Source organism: Astatotilapia calliptera, chromosome 15 (genome assembly GCF_900246225.1).
Source record: "Astatotilapia calliptera chromosome 15, fAstCal1.2, whole genome shotgun sequence".
Lineage (NCBI taxonomy): Eukaryota > Metazoa > Chordata > Actinopteri > Cichliformes > Cichlidae > Astatotilapia > Astatotilapia calliptera.
In genome coordinates this window covers 5,357,420-5,383,799 of record NC_039316.1, presented here as the reverse complement: position 1 = coordinate 5,383,799, position 26,380 = coordinate 5,357,420, and the positions used below count along the sequence as shown (strand labels likewise).

Genomic DNA, 26,380 nt, shown 5'->3' with positions numbered 1-26,380 from the left:
TAGCCTAACAGCACCATCTAGTGGAGAAATCCGACAGGGACGTTTTTACGAGTAAGGCAACCTGCAGAGCCAAACCTCTAGGATGTATATAGTTGTTTTAGGCTGTGAATAGAAAGTTATTATCATTTATCTATTTTTATTAAGATATATGAATAGCAACGAAGCTAGTTTGCTTCTTAATTATCTAACTGTTTATATGTACGGTTAGTAAATGCCGAGGTTTATCACAAGTGCGACAACGCGAGCACGGCCACGAGGTGAGCTGCCATCGCCTGATGCGCGTGAGACAGTAGAGTCGATTCCCGCATGCGCAATGCGCTCTGGCTTCCCTGCTTCCAGGAGATTGGGAGAAGAAGATGCGGCTGAGCGGCCGGCACGGACCGACTGCTTAACGGGCAAACCTTAGTCATAGGTTTCCACTTGCCTTTTCTTTTGTTAGTTTCTTGCCAAATTTGCTGCTTGATGTCGAATTTGAACAGGAGCAGCGAATGAACTGATAAGCTGTAAGGGCAGAAGAAGAAGAGGGGGAGCGAAACAGTTACTGACAGGAGTTGGGCATCATATTGCCACCGGATGTCATTATACGCTTTTAAATATCGAGGACGTAAGTAAATGCATCTTTAAAAACTATTGCATGAGTTTTAAGTGTTATTGTAATGCGGTTTTGAGTATACTTTGTTCTTGTGAGTTTATTATACATGAAAATTAAACATTTGAGCTTTAATTTTGGAGTTACTTAGAGAGGGGACGAGCCTTTTGTACACCAGAAATAATGTATTTAACGCTGGCGGATGAAGAATCACATTTCTATGGCTTGCAAGCTACAAAGAACTATAGTATCAGCCCTCAGTGCCTTTCAGCTACCACCTGTTACCACCATCCGAATAAAGCTGACTGGAGTAAATCACTTGTTGGACCCCTTTTAAAATAAAAAGGGCGATGTGTTTATTCTTTTAAATCCCCATCATTGCAAAAATGACAGTATCACTGCTGTGCAGTGTGCAGGTTGTATTGTCTGTTTTCCTTTCTTTCTTTATTTTTATTTTTTGCGTATGTCATAGCACATATAGGCAGATAACCATCCGGCAGGCTGTCAAATGGTTGGGCATTTGTTCTTAGGCCTACATCTAAGCTCGTTGATCAATTGAATGTAAGCCTCTTGAGCGGTCAGGGCGAAACCTGCTGACACATGCGCCCCAGTCTTTTTGTTCTTGCACAGACCCGGTTAACCCTCTCTTATCTGATCTCCCTCCGCGGCCCTCTGCTGCTCAACTAAACCCTGGACCCTGGATTGGATGTGATGCATCCTGCAAATAAAGTTATCCTGATAAAGCTATGAGCAACTCTGTGCTCAACACTCAACACTTTCCTTCCACTGAGCGCTCACTGGTGGGCAGTAGTTACTGTACACTTAGCAATTAATTATTTAAAGGGCAGCTGATCTGACGCATAGGATTAATTATAGATTAATATAGAGACACCTGCTCCCAGCTCTCAAGTGGATAAAAAGGGTTTGTTATGTAATGCTGCCTTATCAATGGGGTGCAAATCGCCCTCTGCATTATTACTGTCTCATATGTGTGCGTTTTTTATTTGTGTGCCCATTATTACTCAGTATCCTCCATCCATTTTCCTGTAGTTATCTGTAACTGATGGGAGTGCCCAGCAATCATAATAATCAACTTCCTGTGGAGGTTTGTGGTGAATAGGTGACTAATGTGCACTTTCAATGGAGAAAAGAGTGAAAAGAAAAAACTTCATCATGCATTTATCATAACATGCATTTAACATATTATTTGAGCTGTTGAAATGTTTGACTTTAGTCCAGACATCGTTTACCAATACAGTGTAACTCTAGCTGATTTTGATATTCTGCTCTTCTCTCTCTCTCTCCACCACAGTGTAATCTAGACCAAAGGCAGAGCCATGGAGGTTGTAACGCATCTTGTGAATGACACTGTAGAGTTTTACAAATGGAGCCTTACTATAGCAGGTAAGCTAGGATCTCTTGCTTGGAAACAACACGCAATAGGAGCTTTCACTACATACGCACATCTGTGGGGTGGCAACATGGTTTGTTCAACAGTGGCTGCATAATCATAATAATGGATTATTATAACTTCACCAAAAGTGATCGATGTCTCTTGTTTTCATCATCATGCAGTCGTGTGTATGTGTAGATGTGCTTGCTGATGGTATATGGAGTGAACAGAAAACTGCAAAAGTAAACATACTTGACGCTTTGCAAGTGTGTTTACAGCTACGTGCGTGTATCAAGTGAAAGAGGAACTGCAAAACTAAACTTGTCAGCTTATTTTTGAGCCGGGAAGAGTATTTTCACCTTCAACTTACATCCTCTGTACTGTTTTTATAGAGCTAATAAATGAATGCCAAACTATAACTTCTGTAGCTTGTGTTCTTAGTAAAAAATAAATAATAAAATTAATAAAGATTATGAGGGTTTGTGGCTCAACTTTACAACATATGTTTATTAATGCTTCAGTTGAATCTATCCTGATATTTACAGCTGTAACTTTTTTTGTGTTTTTCTTCCCCACCCTTAAAATTAACTGTAACCCCTTTACCATCAGACAAGAGGGTTCAGCACTGGCCCATGATGTCCTCTCCCTTCCCTACTCTGGCTATCAGCTGCCTGTACTTGATCTTCCTGTGGGCAGGACCTAAATACATGCAAGATCGCCAGCCCTACACACTCAGGAAGACCCTCATAGTCTACAACTTCAGCATGGTGGTCCTCAACTTCTACATCGCCAAAGAGGTGAGTGCCATTGTAGCCTTTGAAGGACCGATCATAGCTTAAAGTGGAGGTACTAGATGCTTAAAAGAGCCACGATATGGTGCTTGGCAGATTCTGGGCAGAATCTAAATTGAAAATACATTTTTTGTCCATCAAACTTACAAACAAACATAAAAAAATACTTTACAAAGCACTATATTTTGTATATACATGAAATATACCTTAGAGCTTATTAAAGGAAATGGATGTATGACACAGATTCTGCAGGTCTGTGAATTCAGTTTCCAGCTTTAAAGATTGTGGATCTAATCAAATGAACATTTTATTTCTTTCCCTAATAAAGAGAAAATATTTCAACTTAATCTTACTGTCAAATAACCATTATTTGCACAAGTCAGAAGCGGCTGCAGTATTTTGTGGCTACCTTTTTTGATGTTAGCAATAATGCTCATATAACATGTTTGCAGTGAAGCCCACAGCATGAACATCTGTCACTGAATGCACCAAATAACAGCATTTCAGTCCGCTCAGAGTTTTCAAAACTCTTACCTGAGGGGGTTTAATGTAGCTTCCTTGATCACCCATTTTCTCTGGTAACTCCATTACGTGGATGGAACTGCCTTTACTCCCTACTAGAAGAACCTGGAGGGCAGCCAGTAAGATTAGTGTGGAAACCTTTGTATTGAATAAATAAAGACATTTTTAATTTGGTGCGTCATATATCCAGTCAACTAGAAGCATAAGACGTAGGAGAAATTCGATTTTTGGATATACATATTTTTTAACTGTCTATGTGACTTTAAATGAGTAGGCATCATATTTAGTGATTTACATTACCAAAGTCTTGTATTGCATACATGGCAATGCATCTGCAAAACATGTTCAATTCTACAAGAAAAGAAAGTGGGGAGATTCACGTGAATTATAGGAGCACATAGGCTCTTTCACTAATTTGATCTTTTTGAGTCAAATTTGTGTCTGCTTACATTCTTCATGTATTTTTGGATAAACTGAAGGTCCTATCTGCACAGAATCTCATGTTCAGTCCTGCTCTCTGTGTGCTGTTAATGTTTTAGCAGTGCTTACGTGAAAAAGGGTAATTGAACAGGAGTGACTTGCAGTAGTTGTCGGTCTCTCCAGATCACAGGCAGGATCTGTTGTTCTGCTCTCATCCTTGTTCCGACTTTGTGTCCTCTCATCAGCTCCTACTAGCCTCCAGAGCAGCCGGGTACAGCTACCTCTGTCAGCCTGTAAACTACTCGAATGATGTCAATGAAGTCAGGGTAGGTTCCCTCGCACGCACAGACATCTAAAAAGCAATCTGTGAACATCCTTCGCACACAGTTTACCTCTGCACTGGACATAGTTAGGGTAAAATAACATTAATATGACACTTTTTAGTATGACAATTTTTTTACTACTTTTGCTAATCTTTTGTAAAGCAGTGGGGCTGCAGTATTGACACAGGAAAGAAGAGCCACATTTCTTGACTGTACATATATCACTATAAGCATGAAGGAGAGCGAGGGCTGAGAGATACTGTATATTTCTAATGATTTCAGCACAAAGAGGGTTTGGCTCAACACTCAGAGGGGCGGGACCAGTCAGTCTCACCACCCTTAAGCTCCGCCCCATCTCCACCTTTAGGCTTCACGCTTTCATGATGGCCTTAAGGATAAGAGATGCCAGAGCAAGATGGCTTAGAGAGCAACCTTGTGTGCTGTGTGTCACAAGGGGAGTAATTTGTACTGCGACAGAGTTGAATAGGATAACAGAGAGAGAGATTTTGACATGCTGTGTTAGTATAAAGGAGTTACTAAAAATATTTGATTTGCTGATCTCTCCAAAGATCCTCAGTTGCTACATTTTTCTGTCATCTAAAGATTTTCTATTAGTACAAAGGAAACTCAGGCAAAGAATCTGCTTCATTATTTGTGTACTAGGAAGAATACCACGCTAGAGATCACCACTAAAGAAATATTAATATATATTGTACCAATAACTATGTAAATATATAATTTACATAGTTTACAATAATGTTATTTTATGTGGGATTCTGATGTTGTCTACAGTTGCCATTGGCTTTGTTTACAGTGATCTTAACTCCATGTAATCATTATTTGCAGAACATTTGTTACCAGCAATGTTTCACTGAAGAAACCTTCAGAAAAGGAATCAGAAACAGGCTGTAAATAGTTAAATATGACCTACATAGGACCTTAACCTCCTCCGGAGGTCTTGTTTAGGATGCAAGGGATGTAACAGGTCTGTGTTGAGAAGAGTGAAATATAAGATGCAAAAAAGTCAGAGAAGTCAAATGTAATGTCCCATGCATTGTCTCAAAAGGTTTATTGACTTATGTGACGGATTCACCTCGGTGTGCTGTGATAATTCACCTTGCCTCATTTTATATCTTTAGATAGCCTCGGCTCTTTGGTGGTACTACATCTCCAAAGGAGTGGAGTTCCTGGACACTGTCTTTTTCATACTGAGGAAGAAGTTCAACCAAGTCAGCTTCCTCCACGTCTACCATCACTGCACCATGTTCATCCTCTGGTGGATTGGAATCAAATGGGTTCCCGGTGGACAATGTGAGTCAAAGAATCAGACTAGAGCTTGTCTTTGTACTTGGAGCTGGAAAATAGGCACATTACGGCTGTTTAGTAATAACACAGCCACCATCACCTCTGATATAAATGTAACTGTTTCCACAGCATTTTTTGGTGCAACCATCAACTCTTCCATCCACGTCCTCATGTACGGGTACTATGGCTTGGCTGCCTTGGGACCTCAGATGCAGAAGTACCTCTGGTGGAAGAAATACCTCACCATTATCCAGATGGTAAGTGGCACCTTTAGGGATGCATCATATATCAAATAACTTGACGTTATTGATTGCGAAAGTTTAGCCAACAGTTTTTTATGCTAACATGGTGTGATTGGTGTTTTTTGCCTCTCCGAATTACCTGAGCTAATTGTGAGGACAATGAAACACACTTTGGGTTTCACTTGCCTCAGAGTGATTATTAGTGACAATGGTTATCATCTAAAGATCCACTGATCTGCTAATATGTGAAGCCCCTAGATATAGTTTGCACCTTCATCCAGTTATAATAAAGTTTACGCAGAAACGCAGAGCTTATGAAGCTAATAATGAATTGCTATAAATGTGCTACAAATGAGCGCTTAATTAATTTTTTGCTTGTATTTAATTAACTATATCTGAATTTGTTGAACTCTTACAGACTTAATTAGACCTTTCCATCAGCAATGAGTCTTTTGAAGTCTGCCACATTTATGACTGAAAATTGGTTGACAGTGTATTCTTTATTCCACACATAGGGAATATTAATAAGATAGGATAAGACAAGATGACCTTTATTAGTCCCACGTGTGGGAAATTTGTTTTGTTACAGCAGTGGACAGTGCAAAGTTGCATAGAAAAATTAGAGAAAAAACACTGGAATAATATATCTATGAGATACTGTACACAATAATAAAATACTATATACAATCGAATAAAATAGAATACAAATGCTAGGTACAATTGATTATAATACAACGATGCCAGAAAAGAGTATTGCACTTAGTGTTATTGCTATTGCACATGTGTGGATGTGTGTGTTTGATCAGTTGAAGTCTTTGTTGTGGAGTCTGACAGCAGTAGGGAGGAAAGACCTGCGAAATCTCTCCGTCCCACATCGTGGGTGCCACAGCCTGCCACTGAAGGAGGCAGGCAGGTTTTAATATAATGTTATATTAAAAAATCAACTTTTAAATCTGTAACTATATTTTCCTCTTAGATCTTCACATTTTAAAGATTAATACAATTGGGTATCATATCAGTATGAAACATTATTTAATTGTTATAAACTTTTAATATAGTGATAATAGGCTTTTAGGAAATGTTATTAGCATTGATTCTAGAGGTTCCATGGTGTAGTAGCGAACACATTAGTCTAGCACAAGGTGGATCCCTGGTTTGATACTGCGAAGAGATGCAATCTCAGGGGATCACAGGCTAGTCCCAGGTCCCAAGACTGGATAAATTGGAGGGTTGCATCAGGAAAAGCATCCGATGTAGAATTTGTGCCAAATCAGATATGCTGATTCATCCACCGTGGTGAACCACTGGGATTAAACTTGGGAACAGGAGTGAAGTCAGCCCTCTGAAACAGCTGTATGCATGAGAAACACAAATATGTAGGCTTTAGTGTTAAGTTAATCTGACAGATCTTCGTTTGTTACTGATTTCTGCCTGTTTCAGTGATAGCTCTGATTTTAGTTGGTAGTTGTATATTCAAAAATTCAGACTGCTTCTTCTGTGTCTTTTTAATCTTTTTTTCTTACATACTCACCAGATCCAGTTCCACGTAACCATCGGCCACGCTGGCCACTCCCTCTACACCGGCTGTCCATTCCCCTGCTGGATGCAGTGGGCTCTGATTGGCTACGCCGTCACCTTTATCATCCTCTTCGCCAACTTCTACTACCACGCTTATCGACGCAAGCCTGCCTTTTCTCGGAAAGGAGGGAAGCCCATAACAAACGGCTCCTCTGTGGTGGCTAACGGTCATAGCAAAGTGGAGGAAGAGGAGGAGGACGATGAGGAGGACAACGGAAAGAGGCAAAAGAAAGGAAGAGCGAAAAGGGAGTAAAGCAGGAAACGGGGCTTGCTTTGCGAAAAGCAGACAGTTATTTTATAGGCCAGAGAAAGAGGGAGGGGAGGGGAGGGGAGGGATAAACAGAGTTCAAACCAGACGATCATCCCTGCAAATAAAGTGGATGGATGTGATTAGGGACCAACTTGATGAAGTGAATGGTTAGCAGTGTGTGTTCACTGGGTGTGTCTGTAAATGGTTCTGGTTTTGAGGGGACGAGAGTGTCGGTTGTCTCCATGACAGCTTTCTTTTGTAATTAAATCCAGATAAGAAAAGAAAATTGCTGTTCGTGTAGGCCCACCCCCCCGTTCCTCTGTCCAGCTCTGTTTTGGACCATAGTAGGACCAAAATATTAAAGGAACCGCATCCTGCTCAGCATCCACTTACTTTCAACCGGAATCCACCTCCAACTTTTGTACTCTGGATTCCAGTACTGTTTAAAAGCTTAATAGTGTTTAATAAGCTAAATTAATTTATTTTCTAGTGCTTTCAATGAGTATCAATTCATTTGGGGCAGGGATAGCTCAGTAGGTAAAGTGGTCGCCCCATGATCGGAAGGTCGGCGGTTCGAATCCACTTAACGGCTACCCTGAGGTACCCCTGAGCAAGGTACCGTCCCTACACACTGCTCCCCGGGCGCCTGCTTAGTGGGCTGCCCACTGCTTCACTGAGTGAATGGGTCAAATGCAGAGAAAAACAAGTAATTTCCCCATGGGGATCAATAAAGTATCCATTATTATTATTATTTAAACTGTTAACAAGGGGAAAAAACATTCAAAACTCTGATCTTTCTTTTTTTTTCTTTTTTGGTTTGGGGGGTAATCATTGTTTACAAATACTTAGTTTACCTTAACATGGCTAGCAAAGAAACAAAAAAACATGTCTCTACATTATCTGCCATCAACTCTTTGCAGTCAGCTGCACCATCTACCAGACTTCAAATTTCACTGTCTTCTCTGATTTTATTTACCTGTGCTGCACTTACAGAGTGATACACTATTTTCTTTATGTGCTTTGTGGATTAAAAACCTGGTTTTAAATACTTTTGAGGGGGGCGGTGAAATTGTAGGTTTTTTTTTATAGAGTCACGCTAATTTATGATTATCTTTGTTATAATACACATTTCTGTGGGTCGTTCTTTCTTTTTGCTGTGCAATGTAGCTGAGGTGCAAGAATAAGAGATTGATGTACAGCTCAGTATTGTCTCACTGCCACGTAGAACGGACGGGGAAAGTCGTCTTGAGAAGAGCTTCGTCTTTTTTTTTTTAAGGAAAAGGATTGTCTTATTAAAACAGAAGTGACACAGCTTTCCCTGGCTGCACATATAACTGAAATAAAGACAATGTCAGCACCCCATAGGTTGCGTTTGTGTGTCTTTGTGCTAGTTTTGGCATTAGCGTCTGTGCATTCAGCTGCAAATCATCTGCTAAACTACCAGAAGCTAGTCTTCCCATCCTCCAACTTTCTCCCTTTGTCCTACTTACTTCATCTCTCCTATTTCCATCTGTACAATGGAAAGAGCTCTTATAGGTGAGTGTGTGTGACAGAGAGAGAGAGATAGGCAGAGGTAGGATGTGTGTTTGGCCTGCTCAGACAGATCTGCCCTAATCTTTGGGGGCAAATTGGCTTTAGCTCCAAAAGAGCTTATTTCCACGTCACTCCATAGGTTACTCAGGAAAGCGGGTCACTGAAAGAGAAGCCTTCACTAATCTGCCACCAGGTTGCTACTGCAACTCTCAAACTGCGTGGATTAGTTCATATTTGGCCTTGAAAATAGTTTATTTACAATGTGAACCATGTGTATTTAACAACTTCAAGATATTTGAAAAGAAATAGTAAATTCATCAGCCTGAATTATAACTCTGCCATTCTTGTGACACTGCATGATCTTTCCACACACTCACATTAATTTTTTTCATCATCCTGTAACAAGCAAACTACAGCCCACTCTTCTTTCGCCACACCATGAGTCACTAATGGCATCTATTCAATTATTTAGCCCCTATCATTTTCCTCGTCCATGCCTTTTCCTGTGTCCCGCAGCCTCTGCTCATTCTCAGGCCGTCATTTGTGGCTGCATGTCTGGAAAGTCAATTGCAATTCTTTTGCATCCTTTGTTGTATTTTTGCAAGTTCTCTTTATTTCCTCACATAATTTTCCCACATTCTTATCCCTCCTTCCTAGCATACATGCCCTACTCCTAAACTCCTACTTTCTTATAATGGTATACCTGTGGCTATTTTTATCTTTTTTTTTTCCACTGATGTCGTTAGCAAGGAGGTGGAAGGTTGTAGATGTGAATGATAGATTGGGTGAGATGATTGAGAGGAAGTAAATTTATCCTCCTTGGGGACACAGAAGGATCTAAGCCAGTGACTAATAGGATTGCAGAATTGCCAAGGCTTTTCTATCAAAGGCATTTAGCACAGGACACTATAACCTGCATGCTTGCTGCTGTTGCTGCAGGAAGCAGAAAAAACATGTATGCACATGCATAAAATTGACCACTATTGCTACAGTTTGATGTGGAACTTAAAACATATGCATTCATAAAAACACACTGCTGCTTCCTGAATGTCTTCTTTCCTTTTGTGGCACACACAAACCTTTACACAAAGACAATAGAAGTTGTAGCTGGGAGACCCAAGTGGGCCAGTTTGCTGGAAGGGTGAAGGGTCAGTTTTCCGGAGGGGGTTAAATCTTTGCAAACCTGACCTGGGTCTTACTCATCTCATTAGCAATTATATTACTAAGGAGCTCATTCTAGCTGAACAGAGAGTGGAAACAGTCAGCGTTTTACTGGCTCTCTCTATCTGTGAGGCAGATTACCCTCTGGGCTTCTGCATAGGCAGTTTTGTGTATGTAGAGCACCCTCTGTTGGGCCATGGTTATATTTCTTGATTATTTAGAGGTGAGAGGATGAGCCCAATGATACAAACCTGTTAAAAATGTAAATATAAACCAAATAAAATGCTGTGCAAGGAAGTTAAACTTCAATTCAGAACAGTTTAAAACCAGTGAGAGAGTAAAATGCACAGCCAGTGCGGTTAATTTTCAGCAATTCAGGAATTCAGCTCATGTTTGAGCATTTTCTCCTTGTTTCCTTCCCTTAAAAATGGCTTCTTGGCAGTCACACTTTCACTGAGACCATTTCTGATTAACCTTAAGTGAACAGTCAGGTCTTTACTGGATTGTTTCTTATTTCTTAAGTACATGACCTTCAGATATTGTTCATCTTCTGCTGTTATTTTTAGGCCTGCCACTTTTTCTTTTTAACTCCTGACTTTAATCAGTTTCTTGAAAATTTTCAAGCACAACTGCGCACCATGAAGAGATATAGCAAGTGTTTGCCAAATAGTTCTTTGGGAATCACTTTGTTGGTGCAAAAGTATAATTTTATGTCCGTTAAATGTGGTTATCATTGGCACTTTTCACAGATTCAACTAAGCAAATGGGAACAACTTCTGTGTTTTTGCAATGGGCTGCTAGCAATAAGTGCCTAAAGATACAATTTTAGCTTTTTGGAGGCAAAATAAAAGGAAATTATGGGTTGACTGAGACTTTTACACAATACTGCAAGTAAAAAGGAGTAATAAATAACAGCAGGACTGGATGTGTCAGGAATCTGACAGTTCACCTTTGCAGCTGGACCCACTGGAGGATTGCACCAGCCCTTTCAGCAAACTGGAGCCCCAGAAATCGATGCCTGTTTCAGTATCAGTGAAGTGGACTGTATTCAAACCAACCAAGAGTAGTCTATTTCTTACATTCTTGTTAACATTGTGCAACATATTGTAGTACAACAATATAATGCTCTGAATATGAGACAGAGGAAGAGAGTGGGATATGTCTACAAGCACGAGGCTGTCGGGAGAGGCTGTTTTACTTCCTGTTCTGACGTCCACCATAACGTTTACGCCCCCGTGCCCCTGCCCTGCAGTGCCTGGTGGTACCCCGTGTCAGCGTCTCCTCTCTCAGAGGTCCGCGGTAAGGATTCAGCCACTATGTAAAATTCTAAATAAATGTTAAAACGCATTTGTTTTATTATTATTTTTTAATACTTTTACAGAGTCGTGGCACCGCTCATGTGTTCCCCGCCCTCACTGGCTGTGCGTAAAGCTTTCGGGTCATATGCATATGGTTTGGGATGAGAGGATAGGGGCGCTGACAGCAGCGGCACAATAGCGACATCTAGTGGCTCACTGGAGGCAACTTTGAACTTTTAGAGTTTTTATGAATGTTTTGCTCATGTTTCAGTCAGGCTAAGATTTTCAGAAAATCCTTCTGTAGGGCTGCTTCGTTTTTCATCTATAAAAGCACGCAAATGCAGCGTGTGCGTGGAGTTTACTTGAGGTGGAAAAAATGAAGCCGACCGTGAGCGGCGCTGCAGATCCTTCTTCCACAGCACCGGCAGACAACAACGCAGGCAGGAGGAGGAGGCAGCACCGGGCTCCCTCGCCGGCTACAGCCCAGGAGGGGGCATTAAAGATTGTTCCCAGACACCCGGGCAGCTCCAGGCCTCCTGATCGTGCACGGAGAAGCGGGGATCTTGGGTTGAGGGACAGCCTGAGCACCGCAGACAGAAGGGAGAGGGAGCCCGAGAGCCGCGGAGGGGCAGCTGTTCACCCGGATGGTGCTGAAGCTGAGCTTGTCAGACCAAACAGGGCGGATGCTGTCGAGGAAGATCCGGCAGATTTCCCTGTACCGACTCTAGGCTCTGCCTTAACCCGCTTTAAAGGTGACTCCACACAGCCTTTGTTTTCCGGCAGAGCTTATTCGCTGAAAGAAAAGGAGAGGAAGCCAGCTGAGAGAAGCGGACACGGGAAGAGAACCGACGTGTCCGCGGCCTGTGGAGCGGGCCTCGGTTTGGGTCTGTGGAAAGGGCGATGCTTACAGGCTGAGCTGATTCACTTCCACCTGCAGAAGAGACTCAAGAGGAGGGGAGCCAAGATGCAAGCCAAAGCGGACAGCACTGGGACGTCGGAGACCGCCGTGGAAGAGCCGGAGCGGGCTTCAGAGGCGACAGAGGCGGGGTCCGTGACACAGCAGGACCAGGCCCTGGAGGAGGAGATGGAGAGGCTGCTGGAGGAAAACGAAGATCTCAAGGTTTGATAGACTTTAACAAAAACATTTTTTAAATAAAATTAAAATACTTTAAAATACATAATCTCACCTAACCTGAATTGTAGGCCAATGCTAAAGAGGTGAAATCATATTAGAATGACACAATTCAGAAACGTCTTAATTGTCATGAAATGACAGATAGCATATGGGGTCGATTATGTTTGTAGGACAGGCTCTCTGTCTTCAGTGAAAACGCATTCGCTATTGTAACTGTATATCGATCCTGATGCTATTGATTAATACGGATCGATTATATCTTGTGTTTAGAAGGGACTACCCACAATGCCACAGCTGGAATTCATATGTTTGCAATGTTGCATTTATATATCCCTGAAATGAACTGTGGAGTAATAAAGATGATCAGACTCACATCTGGAAAATGATTTTTTTTCAGGTTGTATATTTTAACCTGAACCTGAAAATCTGTAATACGTCTGGAGCTACTAGTCAGACTCTGAACCAATAAAATCTCCTGTTTTCGAAGTATATACACCTCCTGCTGTCAGTGTGACACATGTAGCAATCACATCTTCTGTCTGCTATGATTCTGCTAGTGTGAGATTGAAGAAATGAGGGCTGAGATGGACGAGATGCGAGACACTTTCTATGAAGAAGACACTTGCCAGCTCCAGGAAATGAGGCGTGAGCTAGAGAGAGCCAATAAAAACTGCAGAATCCTGCAGTATCGTCTGCGGAAGGCTGAGAGGAAGAGGCTGCGCTACGCCCAGACAGGAGAGATCGATGAAGAGTTGCTCAGGAGTCTGGAGCAGGACCTAAAGGTAGGGGAGGGGAGGAGATGACTCTGTGTGTTAAGGTTAATATGTTATGTATGGGAGGTTTTAATGTAGGCTAATACGAACCATCACGTTAGTTCAATTATTATGCATTTTACAGCAGCAAAAATCAAGTATAACAGATTATTAGTTATTTCTCCAAAACAGCAGGTTCAGGTTATGATTATTACAGGTAGCAAAGGATGTGTCTGTGAGGCTCCACCATGAGCTGGAAAAAGTGGAGGAGAAACGCACTAAGACGGAGGAGGAGAACGAAAAGCTGAGACAGAAGCTCATAGAGGTGGAAGTGACCAAACAAGCCCTGCAGAATGAACTAGAAAAAACCAAAGAGGTGTGTAAACGCTTCCCCACATCCATCACCATACATCAGAGGAGCATTAAATGTAATGTGTCATAAATGTCCACATATATGAATATTAAATGATCGACCAGCAACTTCATTAGGTAATACCTGAGTTGAACTTCAGCAGGTCGCATTGATCATTCACCGAGTTACTCCCACGTGATTGGCTGAACAGATATTTGCTTTAATCAGCAGTTGAGTGGGTATACTTAACAAAGTGGCCAGTAAGTGTACGCATACAAGTATACTCATAAATACATTAAGAAGTCATAATTTAATTTCAATTGCAATGTCCTCTTATAGTCTCAAAAGAGAAGAGGAAGCAAGGACGTCCAGAAGAGTGACAAGAAAGCAGCACAGACTCCCACTGAGGTGAGATCCTGTTATGATTAAAAATAATTATTTTATTTTGTGTATATTTATACATTTTTGGCATAAATGCTTACCTTGCCTAAACTGATGCAGATAATTGTTAGGAGGTAGTTCTCTTAGGAAAATGTGCAGTCTCATGTGAACTGATGTGTGAATATTTAGTCCTGTATCAGCTATTTTTAAACATGCACTTCAGCCTGGAGACAGCCTGCCCATGTATTGAGCAGTCAGGCCAAAGAATAAACAGCTTTTACCCTGCAAACTCTCAGGGTCCAACCTGAGATTTTGCGTATGAGCTTCTGTGATATCCTGTTGTGTCAAATGTTTGCCTTTTCACTTCCAGCTACAAAGTTTTAGTGAAAGCTGAGGGTTTGCAGAGCTGGAGCAATTTTGTTAGACTTATTACATGCCAAGAATCCGCTGAGTCCGACGAGAGATAACCGTCTGGCTCAGAAAGACTGTGGCTAAAAAATCTGCTCTTCACTTTAATCTTAAGTCTTAGGTCTCAATGCAGAAACCAGCCTTCTTAACAATTTAACAAATTCAATGCACTTGAGTGTATACAGTTTGTGTTTTAGGAGGACAATGAGGACCTGAAGTGCCAACTAGCTTTCATCAAAGAGGAGGCTGTGCTTATGAGGAAGAAAACAGCCAAGATTGACAAGGAGAAGGACCGGCTAGAGCAAGAGCTGCAGAAATACCGCTCGTTCTATGGAGAACTTGACAGTACCCACCCAAAAGGGGAGGCTGGGGGGCCACCCACCACGCGTGAGTCAGAGCTGAAGCTACGCCTTCGGCTGGTGGAGGAGGAAGCCAACATCCTCGGGAGAAAGATAGTTGAGTTAGAGGTAAGAGCAGACTGTGTGAAATTTCTGAATGAAAGATCATGTGATTTTTGCACCCGTCTCCCTTTTTCCTTACAGGTTGAGAACCGTGGCTTGAGGGCTGAGCTTGATGACCTCCGTGGAGAAGGAGAGAGCGGTGGAGGCTCGGGTTGTGGAGCGACAGGTGGGCCGGGCGCAGGCCGAGGCCTGGGGGATGATCTGACAGAGCTCAGACAACAGCTACAGCTGGTGGAGGACGAGGCAGAGCTCCTGAGGAGAAACCTGGCTGATGCTGAGGAACAGAACAAGAGGGTGACAGCTGAGCTGAACAAGTTACGCTTTAAAGCTGGCACTCATGAAGGAGGTGCCAGGCATGGAGGAGGAGGAGGAGTTACAGGAGGAGCAGGCATTGATGGAGCAAAGGCAGAAGCCCTCCAGGAGGAGCTGAAAGCTGCAAGACTGCAGATTAATGATCTAAGTGGCAAGGTAAGAAAGGCGTTAAACACTGACATAATATAAGATGCTGATCCATGTAATTCATTTAATGCTTTTATAATTAGTGTAAATATATGCATTTAGGTATTAATTAGTAACTCATTCCCAAGACTGAGAGTCCACAAACACAATTCCCTAACAGTCTGTGGTTCCAAATACGTGTGTTGCCATCGGGGAAGGTACTCTAAGAGTACCCTCTCATCTCTTCTTTCCTCTCTTTTTTAGCTTTCATTTATTGGCTACTATAAATATTGATGCTGATAGATCTGCAAACATTTAAAATCAGTCGATAGTATCAGCCTGCTTGGTAAATCAGTTGGGTTTTTGTTATGATCTGCAGCAGCAGATTTTGTGGAGCAGAGAGTGAGGACCTATTTGCAGACAATGTAAGCAGGAACAGAACTATAACAAAAGGCGAGCAGATTATTCGGGCTGATTGGCAAAACAGTACAAAATAAGGAAACTGAACTGAAATCTAAACTGGGAAAGACACTAGAACATGGGAAGCACTGGAAACATAAGCTGTGTCTCAATTTAGGGGCTACTTTAGCCGCGCTCCTAATCCATTGCCGCACATGAAAACTATTTTTATATTATTATAAAAATATTTGAAATACTAATTTAATTAATACAGTATTGCAAAGAGTAATAAAAATAATATTACAACAAAGTAGCTGTCGCCATTGTTGGAAACTGGAATTGGCTGGGCCGCGCTATGAATTCTGGGATAGGTTGGGCCACGAAGGATAGTCCCGACCTATCCTTCAAATTCAGGGAAATGAACGACGCATTTGTCGGCCGCATTTGGAGCAGCCTTCGAATTGGGACAGCCTTCATTGCATTGCTGTGACGTAATTGGCCTTCAAATGCGGCCTCCGAAGGATGCAGCCCCTGAATTGAGACTCAGCCATAGAACCTGAGAGACACAGGGGAAGACAGACAGACACTCAGACAAAGGACTGAGACAATACGTACACTGAGAGGTGATCAGGGAAGTGGAAACACATGGGAACACAGCAGGAACAAATTAGACATAACGAGATAGGGAAAGCAAAACTGACACAATGAACATGAGACAAGGACTATCAAAATAAGACAGGAAGTAGCACGAACACAAAAACTCAAGAGACTCAAGACGTACAGAGAGATGTAGGGTGAGAGATACAGAGCGAGGGAAAGACAAGACAGTTTTACATGCACCTTTCACAGTTCTGCATAACTTTAAGTGGGTAAAATAACTGAACAGTTTTTACAACAGGGGAAAATTGCCCATAAAGTCCCAAATCATTTTTTGTACCAGGGTGTAACATGTTCGATCCTGCTGCAAAGCCTGGTATTTTAACATTGCAGCCTATGAGGATTGACTTGCTTTTGGAACCAGCCTGCAATTTATAGTTTTATCTGTCCACCCCAGAGGTCACTGCTTCGCCAAAACATCTTAAAACAGTTCATCTCTCTCCGCCTCTTCCCATCAGGTTATGCAGCTGCAGTATGAGAACCGAGTGCTCCTCTCCAACATGCAACGCTACGATCTGGCTTCTCATCTCTCCCTGCGGCCGAGCCCACGGGACAGCGATGCAGAGAGCGATGCCGGTGGCACGACGAGTGGTCGCCGAGAGAGCGACGAGGACTCCACCTCATCCCGCCTGCTCCCTCCTCACCGCAAACGCGAGGGTCCTGTTGGTGGGGAAAGTGACTCAGATGAGGTGAGAAACAATAACGGCAGCAGTCGCTGCTTGACGCCCACCCGGGGCCTCTACACCCCTACTGGGCCAGAGGGCGCCGCCTCCTCCGCCTTATCCCGCTTCCTGCCTGGTGGCCGGTGCACCCTGCGTGAGCGGCAGCAGATGATAGACATCCGCGTGGAAGCAGAGAGGCTCGTTCGCACCATTGATAGGCTCATCGCCGATACTGCGGCCATCATCTCGGAGGCGAGGGTCTACGTTTCAAATGGCGACTTAATGTTCGGGAGGTCCGGCGAGGAGGGTGGGGAAGAAGATGGGAGCAGAATCAGGGAACATGAGCTGCTATATCGCATTAACGCCCAGATGAAAGCCTTTCGTAAGGAACTGCAGGCCTTCATAGACAGACTGGAAGTGCCGAAGCTAGAGGACAGGGAGTCAGAGGAGCCGCTGTCGGTGAGAATAGAACTGAAATATCTCATGTGAGCACGTAAAATATCCTCGAGAGTTAACTGTATTTCTTCCTTTTTCTCTCTTTATCCATACTCCCGTGTTTCTCATCTGTCGGTTTGCCGCTCCTCCCTCTCCCAGATGTTCCAGCCAATCATTTTACTCATCCTCATACTCGTGTTATTCTCATCCCTCTCTTACGCCACCATCTTCAAGCTCGTCTTTCTTTTCACTCTTTTCTTTGTTCTGTGATGCACACCTCCCTTTAACACACGTCATCCTTTGGTTTGTTTTCCCTCCGTTGATTTTTTTTCTTTCCATCCCCGCATCATTTGTTGCCAAGGTAACCGACAGCACAGTAAAAGCTCAGCACTTACCGAGGTTGCACTCACATTGGAGGAAGTGTGGCCAGCTTCAGCACTGGAATCTGCATTATCATCACGCATCGCCATCTGCATAAGACGCTCGAGACGGTAAGTTACAGACAGGTTACACATTGCAGATAGCGAGTGGAACTCTAACATAATAATGCTTAATTTTAAGCCTTAGTGATGTTTAAACGGTTAAATTGCAAAAATAATAATAATAATAATTCACGCCCCTAAGTTGTCATAAATAGGAAAATTTGTCTTACAGAGAACAAAATTGTTTTCAACTGGACTGTAAAAATGTCTATTTCTGCTAAATGCAATTAAGCATTTTAATGAAGCGGACAGCGGGGATGTAGTTTCAGTCTCAGATGGCCATCTGAGGAGCTGCAACTCCTCGTAGGCTTCATTTGTAAGCACTGGAAGTGTCCACGGGGTTAAAAACAGCCACCTCAGAGACTTATTGTAGTACAAACTTGCAGCACGACAGACATCATCAAAGAGTCCAGTTATATAATATGTCCTGTGTGTGTGTTTGTGTGTGTGGACATTTTAAGATGTGTGCCTGTTTGAATCATAATAATAAATAGTCCAGTTTTTTTGTAGTTCATTCCTCACTGTGCGGGTAATAGCTGTGGATTTAAAGCCAACGGAGATATGTTGGCATATTTGTGCGGAACTTGTTTAAGCCAAAATGAAAGTTTGGTCATATAGGTTTTATTCTGACTGGATGCAATCTGAACCACTTAGTGCTACTTAGTACATTAGCTGTTGTAACAGGACTTGACGGCAGCGACATCGTCTTTAATTTGTAGAACAACACTTGCTGTGCCGCCCTGCTGTTGTTGTTGCCTCAAAGTAAAGTAAGGTGAAAGTTTGTTTCTGTCCCACCCCTGAATTCCTGAAGGGCTTAATTATTCATTTGGGAACACAACAGGTGGAAGACTAAGGCTGATTTCACACTGGAAGGAATTCTGATCATCACCATAAGAAGGGGTCAAGGACCCCAAAATTCCCAACAGGGTCTTGATTAGGGGTTGCTATTAGTAATTGATGGCGTGGCAGATGAACAGTAGCAACTGTCTTCAGATGTTCACCGCAGCAGAATGAGTCACAGCTTTAGGTTACTCCAGGACATGGATGAGAGTGTGCATATTTTACTTCTTTGCACCATTTGAAGCATAAATAATGTGATACCTCTAGTGAGTGTGTGGCTTGATTGTTAGTTTGAAGTATTTTATATATGTATGTATATATATATATGTATATATATATATATATATATATATATATATATATATATATATATATATATATATATGTGTGTGTGTTTTTTTTTTTATTAAAGCTTTAAATATTAAATTTAAAGATTTAATATTAAATATTAAATCTCTACAAATTAGATGTAAATGCTGTATTATTATTTTTATTATTGTTTGTGTGTTGTTGTTGTTGTGTTTTTGTGACTGTCTCCAATAAAGATATTACTCCGTGTGACACATTATTACTCACAGTGTCACACGCACTCATTTGGCATCCCTTGGAAAAATGATTTGCAAGCTGGGCACGGTCACAAGGCAAAATCTGCCCAAGCGTCCGAAAGCAGAGTAGCAACAGAGAAGCTGATTGGTCGAGAGACCGCAGCAGCTGAAATAGCTATGTAAACACTTTCCCCTCTCTCCGCGAGCCCCGGTAATTATAGCAGGGATGCTGGTGACGACAGTTTGTCCCATCGAGACTTCAAATGCTGGAATAAGTTTGACAATATGATATTTGACCTCCGCCCCACGTAAACACCCGGGAGCGGTATAAAGTGTGGGTACCCCGGCTGGAACAGAAGTTGTTTACCCTTTAGCTCAACGCTCCCCGAGGAGGAGGACAAGGGGATCCTTTAAATTCAACCCCTGAGGTTTTTTTTTTTTTTTTACGTAACACAGTGGAGGCAAAAGCGAGGGGGACGCAGCGGAGAGAGGGCAGTTGAAAATAATTGGCGAGCAGGAACGGTTGAAAGGACCGAAGAGACCAGGGACTAGACTGAGGAGTTACACCCGAGGGCAGATATAACTTTTACGTAGAGGTAGGTAAGAAAAGCTGTAAATTACTAAAGTGGGAAACTTTTTTATTTTATTTTATTTAGTTTTAATTATCAACATATACAAAATGAAAATTGAAAAAATAATAACATGATTTTTTTGTTTTCTTTAAAGATTTATTCTGAGTCATGTTCAGTTTGATCATTTTTCTTTTGGCTTAGTGTCGGGCATACTTTCTGTTCCCCTGTGCCTCTCCCCTGTCCACAGGACGTGCAGTCACTTTACTATGCATAGTTACAAGATTATTAATATCTCTACTCTTACATCACAGATGGGAGGGAAGTGGCTGGTAAATTCGGGCATTTTCTACCAGGATACTTGTAATATTGAGTGGCGGCATCATCAACAACAACAACATCAGAGAAGCCTTGCTGTCTCAGTTTACCACAGCAGTTAGGCTCTTGCTCTTGGCTGGTTTTAGGGAACTGGCTCGCCGTCTTGGATGCATCTGAGGTGTTCCGCAGTTTAATCTCCAGGAGGACGTTTTTAATGTTAAGCCCCACTTAAGAAGCACTGAGCTCAAGTAGGATTTTAAGTGGTTCTTTAAAGGTCAGATGCAGAAGAGATAATGATTTTTTAAACCTTCTTACTAATAGACTCTGTCACAGTTTTGCAATTTTTGTACATTTATGTTTTTTTTAAATTAGCAAATCTTATTGTAATGATTATCAGTATAAACATGATAGGTGGGTGTAGGATATAGGGTGGATAGAGCAAAATGCCTAACAGGTGACATCATGTGTGCACATGGGCACTCTGATTCATGCGTGAAATGTTTTTTCTTTGAAATGCCCGGTCAGGCTGGAGGTCAAACTGACCAAGAGTTGAAACAGATGGCTGTGGCACTGTCGTGTAATAGTTTTGTCTACACGTGCTGCATTGGTAGTTCTAACATGCCTGCAATTATTGGTGAAGAATTCCAAAAGCAGCTGTAAATATCTGACCTTCCTGAGGATAGAAGTATTCAAGCCAAACCCAGATGAAAAAGCCTTGACTGAAAAAGTAGAAATGGGTTGATCAGCCTTTTGATTTCAGTGTCAGAAACAAAACCAGATTTTGGGCTACTTTATATAGAAATACATTGAAACACATTGAAATTAATCAACAACGCTTGTTGTCTGTCTTCTATTTCTTTGACTTTTTAGTGTTTCCAGGCCATTAATCCTTCTGCCCCTTGCTTGCAACCCTTTGGTGACCTTTGACCGAAAAGTGAAAGGGGGGGGGAAGTCATTTGAAAGAGTGTCTGGCTATTAAGCAGCCTGTCATGGCAGCTATAGATCTGGAGCGAGGGCTTGAGCACAGTGGTTGTGGCTGGGGGCAAGAGAGACCAGAGCTGATGGACAACTTCGACTCGGAGATGCAGGAGTGGGAGGACCAGCTGCAGGACATCCAGAGGAAAATCGAAGAGGTGAGACGTTACATAAACAATGCAGGACTTTTAAATGTACAGACTGTATATAAAATATGGCAGTGGCCACTGTGATGTCACCCGTTAGCTTGTGGACATGCATTTTGAAACCTCAGCTTTAGTATTGTGATCATCGCTGTATTGTTGTGGAGCCAAACTGACCTTTGGCGTCACTAACCATGCTTGCTAGCATTACCAAGGTGCATTAATGAATAATGAAAGGCAAATTTGGACATTTCATGTGACTGGTGGGTTGTACTGGGATCGTGTGCAGTTTTCTTGAAGGTGTATATCAGCTTTTGATAAAACATATTTATTTTTGCTCTACAGTTGTGCAGTTCAACATGGGTCTATGGCAGGGGTGTCAAACTCCAGGCCTCGAGGGCCGGTGTCCTGCAGGTTTTAGATCTCACCCAGGGTCAACACACCTGAATCAAATGATTAGTTCATTAACAGGCTTCTGGAGAACTTCAAGACATGTTGAGGAGGTAATTTAGCCATTTAAATCAGCTGTCTTGGATCAAGGACACATCTAAAACCTGCAGGACACCGGCCCTCGAGGCCTGGAGTTCGACACCTGTGGTCTATGGGGATTAACTTTTGGTCGCAGCCTCAAGTGGTCATTTGAGGAACTGCACCAATCTCAGGTTAAATTTAGCCAAAATTGATCCTTAATCACACATTGCATCAGCACAAACAGTCGATGTATCTACGCAGTGTTAACTGAATAGATACGTGCAGATTTCTACAGACTCTGGGTCAGTGGGTGTAAATTGTACTTACTAATACTACAACCTACTGGTGTGGAAGTGCAAAAGTAAAATTCAGTAGATTGATTTTGTGATAAATGATGGTCTCGATGTTTAATTTAAAGTGGAGTTATTTTGTTTTTGTTGTTGTTTTTTCTTCCCAGAAAGATGTATCAGTTATCTCTCAACATGACCACGTGTGGTACATGTTGTGTTTTCAGTGAGGAGCTTTTGTGGCCCCTAGAGTGTGTGTTAATTGGAGTAACATGTGTGTTTGTGCTCCATAATAAACTGTTGGCAGCACACAAACTGACACAACCTCTTGGCTTTGTTGGAGCAGTGATGCAGACAAATGTTAACAAGCTGATTAAACTGTGATGTGCTGACAGATATGCTGGACACACACACACACTGTCTGAAAAAGGATACCAAAGTATTGCACATTACAAAGATGCAAATTGAAACAGGTGCATGTGTGTAATGGTATTATGAGCTTGTCAGAAATCTAAGTTAGATTTTAAAGTAGTTTTGTAATCATTAATATCGCTGCTTTCCAGCTGTACAATGAAGTTCAGGCCCGCAGAGGAGCAAACGATATCGCCGCTGACAACCAGAAAAATGGCACCCCGTTGGAGTGTGGCCTGGGTCACCATGGCAATGGCCTTTTTGTGCCTGACCATCACAGAGAGAGCCACACTAGAGCTATAACTGTGCCACATCACTATAGTAACGGCTGCAGCTCCAGTGGGTACAGCTACCCTGTGTCTCATCAGAACGGCTACGGTTTCTGCCACGCCAACAGCGTCTCAGAGATTGGCGACCTGCTGCAGGATTATTTGGGGGCAGGGAAACAAATGGGCCGGAAGAACAATGGAGCTCGCCACGTGGTAAGTAGAGGAAATAAATTCTCTTATTTCCCTTCCATGTGCCTCATGTCGTTGGCATTTGCACGCCCGAAGGAACCCGATCAGTAAAAGTATAAGTAGGGCTTTGGTCAGGAGCATATTGATTACAGTTCCCTGTAAGTCTGCTTACACAGACAAGCTGCCAGATAGGAGCTAGTTTCACATTCTGTCCCTGTACCTGACAGCAGTGGAGAAGAAAGCCAACTTGCCAAGTGCAACATGAAAGTACAGTAGATAAGAATAGATTGAGCTATGCTATATTGAGTGGTGGGGTTCAGTTTTGGTAAAGATACAGTAAAGGGTACCTTGCCAATGATCTTCCAGCAAATATAACAGCACAGGGTGATACAGGGTTATTTTTATGTCACTTCTGATCTCTTTCAGCGCTTCAGTGACACAATCAAAGTGAGCCAGGACATCGCTGCATGCCAGGGTGAGATTGAAAGAGGATCTGGAGATAAAAGGTAAGAGGCTGTATGTGTTTTTCATCAACTCTTTATAGTCTGAGAGGATTTTTGTGCCTTGTTTTGAGTTATTTTCTCTGTGCCGAACCAGGCTTGGTAAAGAACAGTTTTTCGGCAGTTTCGAGGAGACTGAAAACAGAAAGAACAGAGTGTCTCACATGAGAAACTCCCCCTGCAGAGAGAGTTCCCCCAACAAAGAAAACTCAGCCAAGCCCCCTCTTGGACAAAGGGATGCTCCTGCGCAAGCACGCTCGCAACTCCAAGGGACTGCAGAATCTCCCGCTCTGGACAGGAAGTCCTTCAGTGCAGGTGTCATGGGTGACAGGAAATGCAGCAGCCCCTCTGTTCTCAGGAAGTTTGGAGCCATGCTGCAGGAGAATGAAGGTAAAATGCTGACAGAATCTGGAGTGGTTACCCATCGGGGGCAAGCTCCAGAAGCAAAGTGTCCCACTCCCAGCTGTCAGCGCAGAACTCTGGGAGCCGCTGCAGTCGCCGGCAGGTTGCCCACCCGCGTGCCTACCCAGAAGTGCCAAACGGATTCTGACGTGCTGACAGCAGAGATAGAGCCCAGCCAAGATCGGGGGTTAGCATTAGACCCTGGAAGGCAGAACTACAAGGATCAAAGAGGAGGGTACAGCAGTTCCAAAGGATCCCAGTCTGGTCCCCAGCAGTCTCAGAGGAGATCACAGGTGGCAGGGAGCCCAAAGATTAGACCCAGAGCTCACAGTGGGGCAGACAGAGATGGAGGACTGGCTCGAGAGAAATCAAGAAAGGCTACAGTGGAGCAAGCGGAGCCCAAAATGGAGCACAGGGTTTCAAGTGCTCCCTCTGTAATCCATAGGGGAATGTTATCAGGACAGGAGTCGACTCGTTATGGCCAGTTGAGGGATGAAGGACTCATTGAACTGCTGGACATGCTGGAGATCCAACACGAGTACAGCTCCAATCCCAGAACAGGATACAAACCCTACAGACAGGAGCCACAACAGGTAGGTAAATTTCTGCTTCTTTTTTTACTATAAATTTGATAAACCTGTAAAAAAAAAACTGTAGTACACCCTAACACGCGTACCACTGTGTTTGTAACCAGACAAACCAAGCTGAGTTGTCACCAGCCACGCCTAAGAAGAGCTTCTCTCGCCCTGCACGGCCGGCCAACCAGCGACCTCCTTCCAGATGGGCCAGCCGCACCCCTCCTGCCAGAATCACCGCCCCCTCAGGCCCAATCTACCGCCCACCAAGCCCACTCACTCACCCCCCTAGCCCCATGACCAGAACCCCAAGCCCTGCCATGAAGCACCGGCTTCTTATTTCTTACTCTCTTCCTACTGAGACCGTCATTATGTAATAGTTCCATTCGAACTGAGCTTGTTCCCTTCCTCTTTTTTTGTAAATAATTTCTATCAAACAAGAGCGCTTCGTTTTTGTTGTGAGATAAAACACATCCACTACATTCTCCAGTGCTGCTGTGGCTTTTAAATCCTTCTGTGCCTAAACTTTGCCAACACATCACCATATCGGCTTTGTTGTAATCCTGCATCGTATCTATAAACTTCTTTATTTTATTTTTTTTTGTATTGAATTTCAGGTGTTTTCTGTGTAACGTGACGAAGCATGCAGCCCTGTTTTGAGGGTGCATGCCCGTGTGTTTGATCCTTACGGCTGCTGTATTATCGACCGTTCTCCGTTCTTCCAGCGGCCACTCCTCTAACTGTCAACAACAGTGTGTTGTACTGTATCACATTGTCAAAATATATTTAAGATGTCGAAATAACAGCTGTGACAAATGACTATAATATGCCTTTAATGTCTTTTTTTCTTGGTAATAAATATGACAGTGCTTTGACATAAAGATTCGTCTCTCTCTGCGTTGAAGGACTGCATTGTCTCACTCCATTAATATTGGCTCATATTGCAGGACGTTGCCCGCTGATGCCTGCTGATATCCAATCACAGCATGCCAGTGAGATGGCAGCTCGTCCAGAGCTAGGCGGCTTTGCAACGTGACATAAGCTATTTGAAACAAGCTATGTGATTACTTCCAGCTTCCAGATTGGCATATGACACAGTTTTGATTTGTTGGGTTTAATCATGTTCTTAAAAAAAAAAAAAAGTGAAATGATGATGCTGTTAAGCACATAAACACCGTGCAGCGTCCGTTCAAGGGCAGTTACGTTACCTGCCGTTATCGGGATATTCAGCGTGCGGCACAGGCAGAGATGACGTCGCATGCTTTGTGTTTCTCACCTCATCATTCTCCCATCAACAACCTCTGGGGCACCTGACACCTGCTTTGGAGCAGAGGAAGGAAACACATTGACACACTCACAAGTTTACACACTGGCGCTGAAAGAACATTTGCATTGCATAAAAAAAGCATTCATATCACACAGTTTCTGCACCAACCAACATCATTTTATGTTCGTGCCCTGCTATGCCTTTTGCCCCATTTTACAGGGTATTTGAAGTGTGAAATGTCATTTAAATGTCATTGGTGCGTGGAAGACTCTTGGGCCTGTGTTTCATTTCATGCCTGTCACCCAACCTCTCAGTGCTATGTGGCACCTCAGACAGAAATAGCAAGCGTGACGTGTGTTTTGGTGCCAGAAATCTTATCCTGCTGTCTTTAGGAGTATAAATAAAGAGCAGGAAGGGGGTTTTGGCTCCTCTCTCTGTCTCCTTAGCTCTTTATCTTTTAGCTTATTTATCTCCTTTTCTGCCTCCTCAGGTAGAAATGCCTTTAGATTCTGGGTTTCAACTGCTCATCTGGGACATAATTTTGCCCCTCACTCATTTTCTTTTTTAAGTAATTTTATTTAGTGGTTTTTGGGTTCATTTGTGTGTGTCTGTGTGTATTTTGCTTTTTTAGGCACATTACAATAGTTCCCCT

The 26,380-nt window shown here is 42.7% G+C and overlaps 3 protein-coding genes across 5 annotated transcripts; all 3 read left to right on the top strand.

Moving 5' to 3' along the window:
* The first annotated feature begins 324 nt into the window (after positions 1-324).
* Positions 325-7,978, top strand: LOC113006883 (elongation of very long chain fatty acids protein 4-like). The gene is made up of 7 exons (XM_026143115.1): positions 325-604; positions 1,902-1,993; positions 2,592-2,779; positions 3,961-4,041; positions 5,178-5,349; positions 5,473-5,600; positions 7,120-7,978. Exons 2-7 carry the CDS (start codon positions 1,927-1,929, stop codon positions 7,414-7,416), a joined length of 933 nt encoding a protein of 310 aa, XP_025998900.1. The 5' UTR covers positions 325-604; positions 1,902-1,926; the 3' UTR covers positions 7,417-7,978.
* Positions 7,979-11,332: 3,354 nt separating this feature from the next.
* LOC113006497 (protein SOGA3-like) lies at positions 11,333-17,914 on the top strand. Of its 2 annotated transcripts, none has more exons than XM_026142504.1 (9): positions 11,333-11,406; positions 11,489-12,525; positions 13,098-13,322; positions 13,510-13,668; positions 13,984-14,052; positions 14,631-14,900; positions 14,976-15,362; positions 16,847-17,535; positions 17,847-17,884. In XM_026142504.1, the coding sequence occupies exons 2-9, from the start codon at positions 11,782-11,784 to the stop codon at positions 17,848-17,850; spliced, it is 2,547 nt and encodes an 848-aa protein (XP_025998289.1). In that variant the 5' UTR covers positions 11,333-11,406; positions 11,489-11,781; the 3' UTR covers positions 17,851-17,884. The 2 variants fall into 2 exon arrangements, with proteins under 2 accessions (XP_025998289.1, XP_025998288.1); XM_026142503.1 differs by having other exon boundaries at positions 11,334-11,406; positions 16,847-17,509; positions 17,645-17,914.
* A 1,894-nt stretch (positions 17,915-19,808) lies between these two features.
* On the top strand, positions 19,809-25,342 carry LOC113006498 (uncharacterized protein KIAA0408-like). 2 transcript variants are annotated; one of them, XM_026142505.1, is made up of 6 exons: positions 19,809-19,948; positions 21,110-21,372; positions 22,679-23,008; positions 23,411-23,490; positions 23,582-24,479; positions 24,581-25,342. In XM_026142505.1, exons 2-6 carry the CDS (start codon positions 21,229-21,231, stop codon positions 24,836-24,838), a joined length of 1,710 nt encoding a protein of 569 aa, XP_025998290.1. In that variant the 5' UTR covers positions 19,809-19,948; positions 21,110-21,228; the 3' UTR covers positions 24,839-25,342. The 2 variants fall into 2 exon arrangements, with proteins under 2 accessions (XP_025998290.1, XP_025998291.1); XM_026142506.1 differs by having other exon boundaries at positions 23,582-24,483; positions 24,581-24,652.
* The last annotated feature ends 1,038 nt before the right edge of the window (positions 25,343-26,380 follow it).

Coding starts and splice junctions, on each gene's coding strand:
- LOC113006883 (XM_026143115.1), top strand. CDS start 1,927: ATGGAGGTTGTAACGCATCTTGTGAATGACACTGTAGAGTTTTACAAA. Junction 5,350..5,472: donor ATGGGTTCCCGGTGGACAAT/GTGAGTCAAAGA, acceptor CTGTTTCCACAG/CATTTTTTGGTGCAACCATC. Junction 5,601..7,119: donor ACCTCACCATTATCCAGATG/GTAAGTGGCACC, acceptor CATACTCACCAG/ATCCAGTTCCACGTAACCAT.
- LOC113006497 (XM_026142503.1), top strand. CDS start 11,782: ATGAAGCCGACCGTGAGCGGCGCTGCAGATCCTTCTTCCACAGCACCG. Junction 14,053..14,630: donor CAGCACAGACTCCCACTGAG/GTGAGATCCTGT, acceptor TTTGTGTTTTAG/GAGGACAATGAGGACCTGAA. Junction 17,510..17,644: donor AGTCAGAGGAGCCGCTGTCG/GTGAGAATAGAA, acceptor TCCCTCTCCCAG/ATGTTCCAGCCAATCATTTT.
- LOC113006498 (XM_026142505.1), top strand. CDS start 21,229: ATGGCAGCTATAGATCTGGAGCGAGGGCTTGAGCACAGTGGTTGTGGC. Junction 21,373..22,678: donor TCCAGAGGAAAATCGAAGAG/GTGAGACGTTAC, acceptor GCTGCTTTCCAG/CTGTACAATGAAGTTCAGGC. Junction 23,009..23,410: donor ACAATGGAGCTCGCCACGTG/GTAAGTAGAGGA, acceptor GATCTCTTTCAG/CGCTTCAGTGACACAATCAA.